This window comes from Oreochromis niloticus, linkage group LG8 (assembly GCF_001858045.2).
Source record: "Oreochromis niloticus isolate F11D_XX linkage group LG8, O_niloticus_UMD_NMBU, whole genome shotgun sequence".
Lineage (NCBI taxonomy): Eukaryota > Metazoa > Chordata > Actinopteri > Cichliformes > Cichlidae > Oreochromis > Oreochromis niloticus.
The window spans coordinates 29952643-29965402 of NC_031973.2; the positions used below are offsets into that span (position 1 = coordinate 29952643).

The following is a 12760-nucleotide window of genomic DNA, read 5'->3' on the forward strand; positions in this document are numbered from 1 at the left end:
AGTGAAATCAGTTGGGATTGCCTTTGTTTTTGAGTCTTTGTTGGCAATTTTTTTATTAGTACCTACTTGGATCGGCTTGTTACAATAAATATACCACGAATGTGCGTGAGGTCTTAATAGCAACGCAGCAGTGTCCGGTTACATCATTTGTATGCGACACATGACACCACAACACAAGGAGAGCCCCAAGGAGTTGATTCTGTTCATCTGGACGTTGTGTTTGAACACTAGTTTGCTAGTTTGAGCGGGGAGTCAAGGAGGCCATTTACGTGAAAAGGGAAAGAGCTCCTCTGAATCGAGGAGGGGACATCTTTCACCATCATACAATGCTGTGATTGCAACCATTCCCCAACTCTATGAATGGTACTCATGGGCATTGATCAGTGGTCTTTGATCTGTGGTTGTTGATCAGTGGTCATGACAATTTGCATATTAATGATCGGGGTACTGACCTCACAGCCCATTGGGCTTGTCATTGTGCAAAGGTACTGTTTATAAGGTTGCAGAGACCTGCAGTCAGCTGAGACTGAAGAAAAAGTTTTTCCCACTAAAAACGTCCAGATCAATAGAATCAACTCTTGGATTTACTTACCAGTAGGGCTGCACAATTAATCGTTAGAAAATAGCGATCTCAATTCATACTTATGTGCGATCTCATTTCCAAATGACAACGATTAAAAAAAAAAGGGAAAAAAAAGATGACGATTGTACCGCATTTTGATCCGGGACATAATCTGCATGAAAACAAGCGCTCACTCTTCCTGCGCAACAAATGACAAGGGCGGAGCCTTATACCACGTGATACAGAAGCCAGCTGGTTGCTAAAATTGGCAGGGATAAAACAAAGGAGAGCACGTGAGAGATGACGAAGCTGTAAAGGCCAAGAAAGTGACAGGAGAAAATTTGTCCCGGTCAACCACCCAAACATCAATAACGGGAACCTTATACAGCGCTTCCCCATACCCGTTGAACTCCCGCAGGCACAAAAAAATTACGGAGGCTATCACTTATCACCTGTCTAAAGATATGGCTCCCATCAACACTGTGAAACAAGGGATTTAGGAAAATGATCAACACCCTAGCCAAACGCTACACAGTGCCGTCCCGCAACTATTTTTCAAATGTTGCACCTACCTGCTCTATACACGCAGTGTCGAGCAACGGTGGAGACAGAATTACAAGCAGTTCAACATTTTGCGGCAACGACAAAATGTGAGACATTTATTGTTTTTATGTTCATTTATTGTTTTTATGTTCAGTCTCAACTGTTACGAAGTTGATGTGCAGTTAATAAGTGCAATAAATATTTATATTGGAAAAGAAAATCGTGAGAGAATCGTGATCTCAATTCTAAGCAAAAAAATCGTGATTCTCATTTTATGCAAAATCGTGCAGCCCTACTTACCAGGATGATTGAGCATGCATCAAGACAGTAGAGGAGGACGTCAGACCGATGCTATTCCCATTCCGCGGTCGGTGGCGTTTTGTCAGACTTGAAGACCATGGTATTATTTGTTGTGTACCCATTTACCTCGTTGTCGGGTTTCAAAAATGGCAGTTTTGATTTTCGATAAGGAGACGCTCTCGTGAATCATCAAGTGACGCCACTGATTAGCCAATCAGTGGCATGCAGTTTAGTACCTGGTTGGACCGCATGAGATCGCGGCCAAGCAGGTACTAAAAAGGTACCTGCTACCAGTCACTACTATCGTCCCATGGCGAACTCTAAAAACCCTTGTTAAGCCATACCGAGCCGACACGAGTAGGTACTAATGGAGAAGGGTATGTATATGTATGCAATCCTCTTGTCTGTACTTTTCACCAGACTGGTCAGCCAAATTGTTCAAGCCACAGTGGATTACCAGTTGTGGTGTGACAAGACTACTGTCCTGTGCTTTAAACTGGCTGACATACCGCTGGAGGCCTGGCTGCTAGTGTCTCTCTCCCTGCTGCTGGTGGTTGTGGTCAATGAAGTGGTGAAGTTACATGAGATACGGTACGAAATAGAAGAAGCTGTTACAAATACATCAGTAGTGTTGGGGAAAAAAGGGATAGTATAAAATAGTTAGAAAACGATTAGAAACAATATGATTCTGTACAAATATTAGAAACAGAAGGAGGGTAGCGTGAACATGTGGTGGTACTATTATCATTATTATTATTATTATTATTATTGTTATTATTATCATTAATAATGCTAATAGTAATTTTTTAAATTTCAGGTCAGTCTTTGTTTTTCTCTTATACTCCTCAGAGCACTGAATTGCTGCTAAATTGTTTTTTTTGTGTCTCTGGTTTGTCCTCTGTGTCCTTTCAAAGGGTGCGAGTTCGGTACCAGAAGAGACAGAAGTTGCAGTTTGAAACAAAGCTTGGAATGAACTCTCCGTTCTGAAGTCGGTTGGTGTGGCAATACCAGGAGCCAGCCTGGTGCACATGCTGTAGCAGCCAATTTAAGCCTAACTGCACTGCGGCTAGGTGGAGCAAAAGTCGAACAGACATAATGGCAGTTTGACACATTTGTTCGAGCTTCTGGGACTGTTTTTTAATAGTTGATTCATGACACAAAAGGCAGCGAAAAGAAAGACTCCAAAGAATCCAATTTAAATACAAACATTTAAATGATGTCAGAAGAGTTTGTTGTTTGAGTTTATACTCTTGAAAGACACGAAGAATAATTTCTGAAGTAGTTCCTGCTTCCTCTCCTTCACATCTGTTCTCCATCTGAGAAACTTTTTATATGGGTTCCACTCCAGAAACGTTCCGCTAAATGCTAGTTCACTTTCAGAGGATCTTAATGTGACGTCCACTGAGACACACTGAATTGTTGCATATCATCTGACTAGCTTTGATGATTTTTTTTTTTTTTTTTACAAGTCAAATGGAAACACACCGGGCTGAAGAAAAGGTACCCATGGAGCCCCAAAGTTTGTAATAATTATAAATAAAGGCATGAGTACTTTTGAAGAACCTAGTTCTGTTTCACTAAATACATAAACAGTTGAATAAATTTTGTTTGTGAAAACATTTGAGGAGGAAAGATGCACACTTGAATGTGTTTTTATTAAAAATGGCAAATTTATTTTGTAAAGGAGGTTTTCCCAATTAGAGTTAAAAAGGAAACTAAAGCATGAAGTGCCACTCGGGTTCTCTCTCATATTTGCTGATGTGTTTGGGTTTATTTACTACACTAAGTAGTTTGTTAGTTGACAGGAACAGGAAATATTTAGGTTGTTGAGCTCGTAACAGAGAATAAGTCTAGTGTCATGAAGAGAGACATTATGCAATACAACCTGACAGTGAGTCATTTTTTTTTACCCCTGAGCCAAAAAAGGTTGATGGGGTATTGTCGTCAACCTGCCAGACTGGCAGGGGAGCAATGTGGACACCCAAGTTTGGGAATGTAATAACTAGAGAATGTAGCGACACAGGAGTTTTTTTTTAAAATTGATACATGGGTGCATCTACTAAAAATATCGAATGAGTTTGAATCTCAGTGGCCTTAACCTTAAGGTTAAGATTAAAAATCTTCAGAATACAATAAGTTGAGAACACGTTCCTCAACAGCCTGCAAGATTTGAATTGTATTTTGCTATACACACACACACACACACACACACACACACACACACACACACACACACACACACACACGTGTGTGTGTATAGCTGCAATGTAATTTTGCATTTGTTTAACAATAATAAGAAACTCTGAAAATAAATTTTGCCAGGGGCATGTTAACCATGTAAGTGATAAAGATAAACCCTTGTTTTGAGTTGAAATTGTGTATATATAATATTGGGGGGTTTTATTTTTTATATGTTGGAATCAAGTTGAATTCACATATGGCATGTGCAGGTTGCAAAGTTTGCAATATTCATTGGCTGTCACAGTAGTTGTGATTAAAAACCTCACTTTCTTCCATGTGCGTCCTACGTTTTTGGAATTTTGTAAATATTTGTCATTGTAATAAGTAATATTGACAGATTGTTTCATCCATCTTTTCCTTATTCGTCCATTTTGTCAGAGTAACGCAAAATATGATAAGGATTATATTTTCTTGCAGACAATCACATAATACCTAGATTCAGATAAAGAAGACATGTAGTTACACTATTTTCCAGTGAAGGGCACAGATCACACACACACACACCGCCTGTGGGCGGTATTTATCCTTCAACCTGTGATCGTCTCCCAGGCCTGGGAGTTTGAGGGTCCTGCACGGTGTCTTTGCAGTTCACACTATTCCACCTTGGGGGAGGGGGGGTGTCACTGTCCACTGTGCTCCTGTTACCACAGGTATCACTGTTGCCTTTACCCTCCTAATCTTATCAATATGTTACTACAGCCTTCTTACTCTACTTGAACAAACTGGTGATAGCTAACTCTTACTCTACTTGAACAAACTGGTGATAGCTAACCAACCACAAATTGCAGTGCTACCACTGCAATTTGTGGTTGGTTAGCTATCACCAGTTTGTTCATCTGTATGTGGAAATCCCACAGGATTTTAGCTCAGTCCCAGCATTACTGAAATGAAGAGAGAGAATGATTAGGAAATTAGTTTCAGCTGACCAGCCAGCCTCCTTAGCATTGCTCCCTGAACCTGCTGCACCACCCATCCTTTCTAAATACCCCACTGCCCGACTTAGGCAAGCGGAGCCATCTGGCCAGTTCTACCTCCCACCCCCCACCCATTTTCCCACGAGCTGGAGAAAGCAGCCACAATTATCTGTGCCCCTGGCTTATGGGCCACCTTGAACTTAAAAGGCTGGAGAGCCAATCCCAGGTGATCCAGGCAATGGCGTGCTTCATACACTGGAGCCAGTGGGACGTGATCCAAACAGAAAGTGAAGCCACTGTATTGCCAAGAACTCTTTCAGCAGTATTGCACCACCTTTCCCGTTCTGACAGGAAAAAGTTAGGGGTGTGCAGCACAGGTTCCCCACAGAGAGCCTTTTTAACCTGCACAAATGCCACCTGACACTCCTCCATCCACTGTAACAGATCTTGGACACCCTTTCAGAGAAGTCAGTTAGGGGCTGGTCAGCTCTACAAAATTCAGAACAAACCAGTGGTAATAACCAGTCAGCCCCAAAACCGTCTCATCTCTTTTTTTTCTTCCATCCATCCATCCATCCATCCATCTTCATCCGCTTTATCCGAGGCCGGGTCGCGGGGGCAGCAGCCTAAGCAGAGAAGCCCAGACCTCCCTCTCCCCAGCCACCACCTCCAGCTTATCCGGGGGAACAACAAGGGGTTCCCAGGCCAGCCGAGAGATATAATCTCCCCAGCGTGTCCTGGGTCTGCCCCGGGGGCCTCCTCCCAGTGGGACATGCCCGGAACATCTCACCCAGGAGGCATCCTTGTCAGATGCCCGAACCACCTCAACTGGCTCCTTTCGATGTGGAGGAGCAGCGGCTCTACTCTGAGCCCCTCCCGGATGGCCGAACTTCTCACCCTATCTCTAAGGGAGAGGCCAGCCACCCTTCGGAGGAAGCTCATTTCTGCTGCTTGTATCCGCGATCTCGTTCTTTCGGTCACTACCCACAGCTCGTGGCCATAGGTGAGGGTAGGGACGTAGATCGACCGGTAAATTGAGAGCTTCACTTTTACACTCAGCTCCCTCTTCACCACGATGGACCGGTGCAGCGTCCGCATCACTGCAGCCGCAGCACCAATCCGTCTGTCGATCTCCGGCTCCCTTCTCCCATCACTCGCGAACAAGACCCAGGGGTCCTTGAACTCCTCCACTTGGGGCAGGAACTCATCCCCGACCCGGAGTGGGCACTCCACCCTTTTCCGGCTGAGAACCATGGCCTCAGATTTGGAGGTGCTGATCCTCATTCCCGCTGCTTCACACTCGGCTGCGAACCGTTCCAGTGCGAGCTGGAGGCCTTCACCTGATGAAGCCAACAGAACCACATCATCCGCAAAAAGCAGAGATGAGATTTTGAGGCCACCGAAGTGAAGGCCCTCCGCCACTTGGCTGCACCTAGTAATCCTGTCCATAAAAATTATGAACAGAACCGGTGACAAAGGGCAGCTCTGGCAGAGCCCATCACCCACCAGGAACGAGTCCGACTTATTGCCGGCAATGCGAACCAAACTCTTGCAACGGTTGTATAGGGATCGAATGGCCCGTAGCAATGGGCCAGACACCCCATACTCCCGCAACACCTCCCACAGGACACCCCGAGGGACACAGTCGAATGCCTTCTCCAAGTCCACAAAACACATGTAGACTGGTTGGGCAAACTCCCATGCACCCTCAAGTATCCTTGAGAGGATAAAGAGCTGGTCCAGTGTTCCGCGACCAGGACGAAAAACGCATTGTTCCTCCAGTATCCGAGGTTCGACTAGCGGACGAACTCTCCTTTCCAGCGCCCTGGCATAGACTTTCCCAGGGAGGCTGAGGAGTGTGATCCCCCTGTAGTTGGAACACACCCTCCGGTCTCCCTTCTTAAAGATGGGGACCACCACCCCGGTCTGCCAGTCCAGGGGTACTGCCCCTGATCTCCACGCAACATTGCAGAGGCGTGTCAACCAAGACAGCCCCACAACGTCCAGAGCCTTCAGGAACTCAGGGCGGACCTCATCAACACCAGGGGCTCTGCCACCAAGCAGTTGTTTAACTGCCTCAGTGACCTCGCCCCCGGAAATTGGCGGGTCATTCCCCTCATCCCCAGACTCTGCTTCCTCCTCGGAAGACGTGTCAGTGGGATTAAGGAGGTCCTCGAAGTATTCCTTCCACCGCCTGACAATTTTCTCAGTCGACGTCAGCAGCGCTCCGCCAGCACTATACACAGTGCAGGTAGAGCACCGCTTTCCCCTCCCTGAGACGCCTGACGGTTTGCCAGAATCTCTTCGAGGCAGTCCGAAAGTCTTTTTCCATGGCCTCTCTGAACTCCTCCCACACCCGATTTTTTGCTTCAGCCACTGCCCAAGCCGCATTCCGCTTGACCTGTCGATACCTGTCAGCTGCCTCCGGAGTCCCACAGGCTAACCAAGCCTGATAGGACTCCTTCTTCAGCCTGGTGGCTCCCTTCACCTCTGGTGTCCACCATTTGGTTCGGGGATTACCATCACGGCAGGCACCAACCACCTTGCGGCCACAGCTCAATGCAGCGGCTTCGGCGATGGAGACGCTGAACATGGTCCATTCGGACTCAATGTCCCCAGTCTCCCTCGGAATGCTGTTGAAGCTCTGCCGGAGGTGTGCGTTGAAGATCTCGCGGACTGGGGCCTCTGCTAGACGTTCCCACCACACCCTCACTACGCGTTTAGGTGCACCGGGTCTGTCCAGCGTCCTCCCCCGCCACCTGATCCAACTCACCACCAGGTGGTGATCAGTTGACAGCTCAGCCCCTCTCTTTACCCGAGTGTCCAGAACATATGGTCACAGGTCTGGTGATACGATTACAAAATCTATCATCAACCTGTGGCCTAGAGCGTCCTGGTGCCACGTGCACTTATGGACACTCTTATGTTCGAACAAGGTTATGGTTATGGCCAAACTGTGATTTGCACAGAAGTCCAATAACAAAACACCGCTCGGATTCAGATCAGTGAGGCCGTTCCTCCCAATCACGCCCCTCCAGGTCTCGCTGTTGTTACCCACGTGAGCATTGAAGTCTCCCAGCAGGACAACAGAGTCTCCAGGTGGGGCACCTTCCAGCACCCCCCCATTTTATTCCACTCCAAAAGAGGCTGGGGTCATTGAGTCCAAGTGAGAATGTTCCACAACTTCCTTGCCTAAGCTACCGCAAGGAATTGCAGCTGGAAGGTTGTTGGTGACTGTAGTGGTGGTAATCCCAGAACCAGGTGGTGGACACCCAACCTAAAGGGAGCTGTCAGACTGAAGGAGTCTTATCAGGCTTGGCTAGAATGTAGGATAACAAAGGCAGCTGAAAGGTACTGGCATACCAAGCAGAGTGCAGTTCAAGCAGTGGATGATGCAAAAACTGTGTTATGGGAGGATTTCAGTGAGACCATGGAACAATACCTTCAGTCAGCCTCAAAACGATTCTGGCAAGCCGTCAGATGACTCACGAATTGGTGCTCTATTTAAACTATATACAGCGGTATATGGTAAATTGACTGGTTTTGATATAGCACTTTTTTTCTACTCTCTGAGCAATCAAAGCTCTTTATACAACATGCCTCATTCACTAATTCATACAAGCCCTTTTTCACTGTAAGTGTTTTCTATCTAATATTCACACACATTCATACTCCAATGGAGAGCATCTTGGGGTTAGTATCTTGCCCAAGGATATTTAGCATGGAGACTGGAGAAGCCAGGGATCGAACCATCTTCTGATTAGAAGATGACCTGCTCTACCGCCTGATCTACAGCCACCCCAATGGGATGTTGCTGACCTTAACTGATAATAGAGAAAAGACCCTACAGAAAAAAACCCAACAAACAGATGTCCTACCCCCAGCGCAAGCGATTTGGTGACAGAAGGAAATGAAAAACTTTTTTTCTTTTTTTAAAAAAAAGGAAGAAACTTTTGGCGGAACTATTCCTGCAGAGAGACGGCCATCTGTCATGACCGTTGGGCATGAGAAGGAAAACACGAGAAAAAAAAAAAATGTAGTGGAAGAGAGCCAGAGATTAATAATAACTAATGATTAAATGCAGATTGGTGAAAAAGAAATACTGCCTCCTAGCAGACCTAGACCTATTACAGCATAACTAAGGGGGGATTCAGGATAAACTAATTCTGTGCGCTTTATCACAGAGTAAAGGTTTTAAAGTAGAGAGGGTGTCTCTCTCTCCCAAATCCAAACAGCTCTGGTTCCACAAAATTAGGGCCTGGAAGCTGAAGGTTCTGCCTCCCATTATACTTTTAAATACTCTAAGGTCATTGAGATGATTATTATTATTATTATTATTATTTTTCAATAATAATATTCAATATTATTATTCAAGACCTTGTATGCGATGAGAAGGATTTTAAAATTTTTATTCTGAATTTAACAGGGAACTAATGAAGAGAGGCCAGTATGAGCAAAATATGCTCTCTCTTTCTAGTCCCTTTCAGTACTCTTGCTGCAGCATTTTGGATTAACTGAACTGATAAAGAATTACAGTAGTCCAGCCTAGAGATAATAAATGCATAAAGTAAATTTTCCAGCATCACTCTGAAACAGGATGTTTCTAATTTTAAAGATAAAAATGCAAGTTTTAAAAAGGGTAGTCCTCTATATTTGTGTATTATATGCACTGAAAGACAAGGTAATGCCATCCAGAGTAAATGGCCTGTATTTGTATAGCGCTTTACTAGTCCCTAAGGACCCCAAGGCGCTTTACACACCCAGTCATCCACTGGTGATGGCAAGCTACATTGTAGCCACAGCCACCCTGGGGCGCACTGACAGAGGTGAGGCTGCCGAACACTGGCGCCACTGGGCCCTCTGACCACCACCAGGCAACGGGTGAAGTGTCTTGCCCAATGACACAACGACCGAGACTGTCCAAGCCGGGGCTCAAACCAGCAACCTTCCGATTACAAGGCGAACTCCCAACTCTTGAGCCACGATCGCCCCATCTGTCTAAACACCATATTTTGAAGCTTTTTAGGGCAGAGTACAATAACATCAGTTTGATCTGAATTTTTTAAAGCAGCTAATTAGAGGTCATCCAGGTCTTTATGTCTTTTAAGACATTCTTGTATCTGGCTTCAGAATGAACTGCTCGTTGGTTTCCATTTTAGATATTGCAATGTTTTAAAGCTGAAATGCATATCACATCTGTCAACTTTCCCCCCCCCCCCAAAAAAAAAAAAAAAAAAAAAAAAATCTTCGTATGTTTGTTTTCCCATTTCCTCTCTCTCATTTTATAAAGTATGTCCATGTCAAAATTGTGTTTTCATCTGGCAAGTTAATAGATGTTTAATAAACTTTTGATAACTTTTGCTGTTATTTTTGTTAACTGCCGTGGTTGATTTACTGATTGAATCCAGATTCGGGAGAGACTGAAAAGTGCCCTCCTGCAAGGTGACAGGTGATTATCATCAAATGTTGTTTTCCACATTTGATGATAGGGCAGGACAAATTCAGCAGCGTGAGGATAAGGTGGACCAAGAGGAACCAGCCAAGTAGCAGCTGAGAGGTTGAGAGAATGGAATAGAGAATAGAATCAGAATCTTTATTGTTGTTGTAACAAGTACAACTAAGTCCCTGCGGTGTCACACCCTGTAGTCAGGTTTCTGGTGAAAACATTTAAAACAATTGTTTAATATTTGTTTCCTGTATTTGCAGTTATTTTCAACACAAATATAACTGCTGCATGTGGGTTAATCACTGAGGTTTATCCTGAAAGAAAGGGTGGTTTCTAATAGGGAAAAAGGAAGAATAAAGGGAACTGTGGACAGCTTTGATTGATCCATAATGTGTTTAGTGAAATATTTTTTTTTTTTTTTTCTCTCTCTCTCATCAGAATGGGATTGTGCTAGTTCCAGTGAAAAAAGTATCAAGAGCTGCAAAAAGTTGTACATTCATAACCTCAGTGAGTATCGACACCAAAATGTACTTGAAAACAAATGTTAAAAAAAAAATAGTTGTATTTTTTCTCTAGTTATGTGAAACACATCGTGGCGTGCTTTTTTTTTTTTTCCCTTTACGAATAACACTGCTACATTAATGTTTGTTGCATATGTGACCAAGTGGTCAGCGGGGTTAGATAAAAAGGAAATAAAATGACAACGCCACCTAGGGGATTTTCACCCCTAGGAAATATATTTAAGAAAAATAGATAAGAGGAATAAAAAGAGGCCGCACAGATTCAAGGATGCACTCCGAGGCAGGTTGGCTCCAATATTAAAACAGTTTATTTATAATAAAAATAAATAAAATATTAGAAACCAAAATGTAGCGTCATTGTTGACAGTGTCTTAACGTGAAAATAAAACAAACATGGAACTTTGACTTACCAGCAGCCGTGGACCCAAAAGAAAATCACACAAAACGAAAATCACTGCAGCCCACCCGGTGCTGTACAAAAGAAAGTGTGAAAACGACCCACCACCTGAGGTCCCAGGGCCACTGGCACGTCCTTCGTCCACTGAAATAAAACACAGAAATATGTTAACAGAATAAAAGGGACACTGAGCGTCTGGCTCGCTACAGATAATAAAAAAACTAAAACACACTTTAATAAAAGAAACCACACACACACACACACACCACAATGGAAGGCTTATGCCCCACGGGTCCACTCGTACTGGTAGTAGTCGTCCCAGCCTCAATCGCCAGCTGGTCTGGCTCCCCACAGGCTAAGACCAGCAACGGAGGCAATTTAAAATTCCCGGCACGACACTCGGGCAAAGGATTGCTTCAGCCCGATCACAGAAGCGTGGGCACACGCCACAGTTCAGAAATAAAATAGAATAAAATAAAACCAGGCGAACCAGGAAATGGTAGGCCTACTTAATAAAACCAAATAAGACAAGGTAAAACAATTCAAAACCAAACAAGACAAGACAAGACAGCAGGCTCCACTGAGGAGGAGCCCTCACAACAACGGCTAGGCAGGTGTCTTGATTCTTCACTTAAGGCTGTGTGAGTTGCCACGGAGGTGAAGGCAGCGATCACACCCTAAAACAGACAAATATAACCTTAGCCTCTTGTAGTGGTGAACGCTAATAAAAATAGTTTGAACAGCTTACCCCAGGACCGGAAGCGTTATACTCTCACTGGTGGGGGAAATCACACAAGCACCTCTCTCCGCAACGCCGGAATAAAACAACCTGCCGCGCTACAACAGGCCGCAAAAACTATTACTATACATTCCAATACTGAAAGGGAATCTGAGGTTAAGCGAGAGCATACCTGTGGCTGTCATATGATCTACTCTTGCCGATCAGTCCGTCGCAGAGTGTCAGCATTTACTGCTGCTTTGCGCTGAATGCATGGAAGGAATAATCCAAAGAAGCACCGGCTTAGCTTTATACCTGGTGCCAGCCTGCAATCAATATGCAGGTGGGTTCCCAATTGACCTAGTTTTGCAGTAAGAGCGAGCGCAGGAGAGAGCGAGAGCAGTAGAGCGAGCGAGCGAGAGAGAGAAAAGAAAGGCGAGTAGCCCATCCGGCTACACATATTACTGCTATAGTTTTTTTTTTATATGCGTTATATATTTTGGTCAGTGAGTTCAGCTACAGCATTACATAATTTATAAGGATGTTCATATTCCTGTATCATCTCTCTCCTGTTATGCCCACTTAAATGAAAAACATCAGTCTGTTTAAAGCTCTCTTTTAACAGAGAATGATATTTCACCAATTTTACACCCAATTAAAAAATATGTATTACTGCAGTTTAATCCATTTTATCTGAAAAAAAATCACATCTTTTTGTTTATTGTAGCTATCACTATAGGCTAATGCCCTTAAATATGACTGACGTTTCCAGACAGTTGTAGTGGTTGCAATATGTTCTCTGAGGCGCTAATAGAAGGCAATGTTCCCTGGAGGTCCTCTGAGGTTCTCGCATAACATCAACAGATTACACAAGTTCTCTTAAGGTTCTACAAAACTTACCTCTAGGAAATATTCCTAGAACGCTCTCCAAATTGTAACCTTCAGGTAAGGTTCTAGAAAACTAAAGTTTTGCCTGTACCTTTTTCAGTAAAACACCTGGTTTCACTGACAGTACAAAATATGGTGAGCCGTTGTACTTTTTAAATTTTGTTTTAATATTGGAATTGCTACAAATTTGCTCAAATATTAAAACAAATGAATGTATTCAGCACAACAGT

General features: G+C 44.1%; 2 protein-coding genes and 1 long non-coding RNA gene across 10 annotated transcripts in view; 2 read left to right on the plus strand and 1 right to left on the minus strand.

The window, feature by feature from the left end:
- The window catches only part of tmem94 (transmembrane protein 94), a 58465-nt gene extending 54544 nt beyond the window's left edge, over window positions 1–3921 (plus strand). For all 5 annotated transcript variants that reach the window (XM_005465316.4, XM_005465318.4, XM_005465317.4 and 2 more), the window contains 2 exons: window positions 1826–1996; window positions 2320–3921. In XM_005465316.4, coding sequence (XP_005465373.1) covers window positions 1826–1996; window positions 2320–2392 — 244 coding nt within the window. In that variant the 3' untranslated portion in view covers window positions 2393–3921. The remainder of the gene's footprint in view (window positions 1–1825; window positions 1997–2319) is intronic.
- The window catches only part of LOC100707149 (carbonic anhydrase-related protein 10), a 1009504-nt gene that overhangs the window by 573455 nt on the left and 423289 nt on the right, over window positions 1–12760 (plus strand). The window lies entirely within an intron of this gene.
- On the minus strand, window positions 10813–12094 carry LOC106097295 (uncharacterized). Of its 2 annotated transcripts, XR_002063073.1 has the most exons (4): window positions 11836–12094; window positions 11673–11761; window positions 11191–11601; window positions 10813–11068 (listed from the first exon to the last, which is right to left on the minus strand). It is a non-coding gene; the product is annotated as an uncharacterized LOC106097295 (long non-coding RNA). The 2 variants fall into 2 exon arrangements; XR_003221470.1 differs by having other exon boundaries at window positions 11191–11761.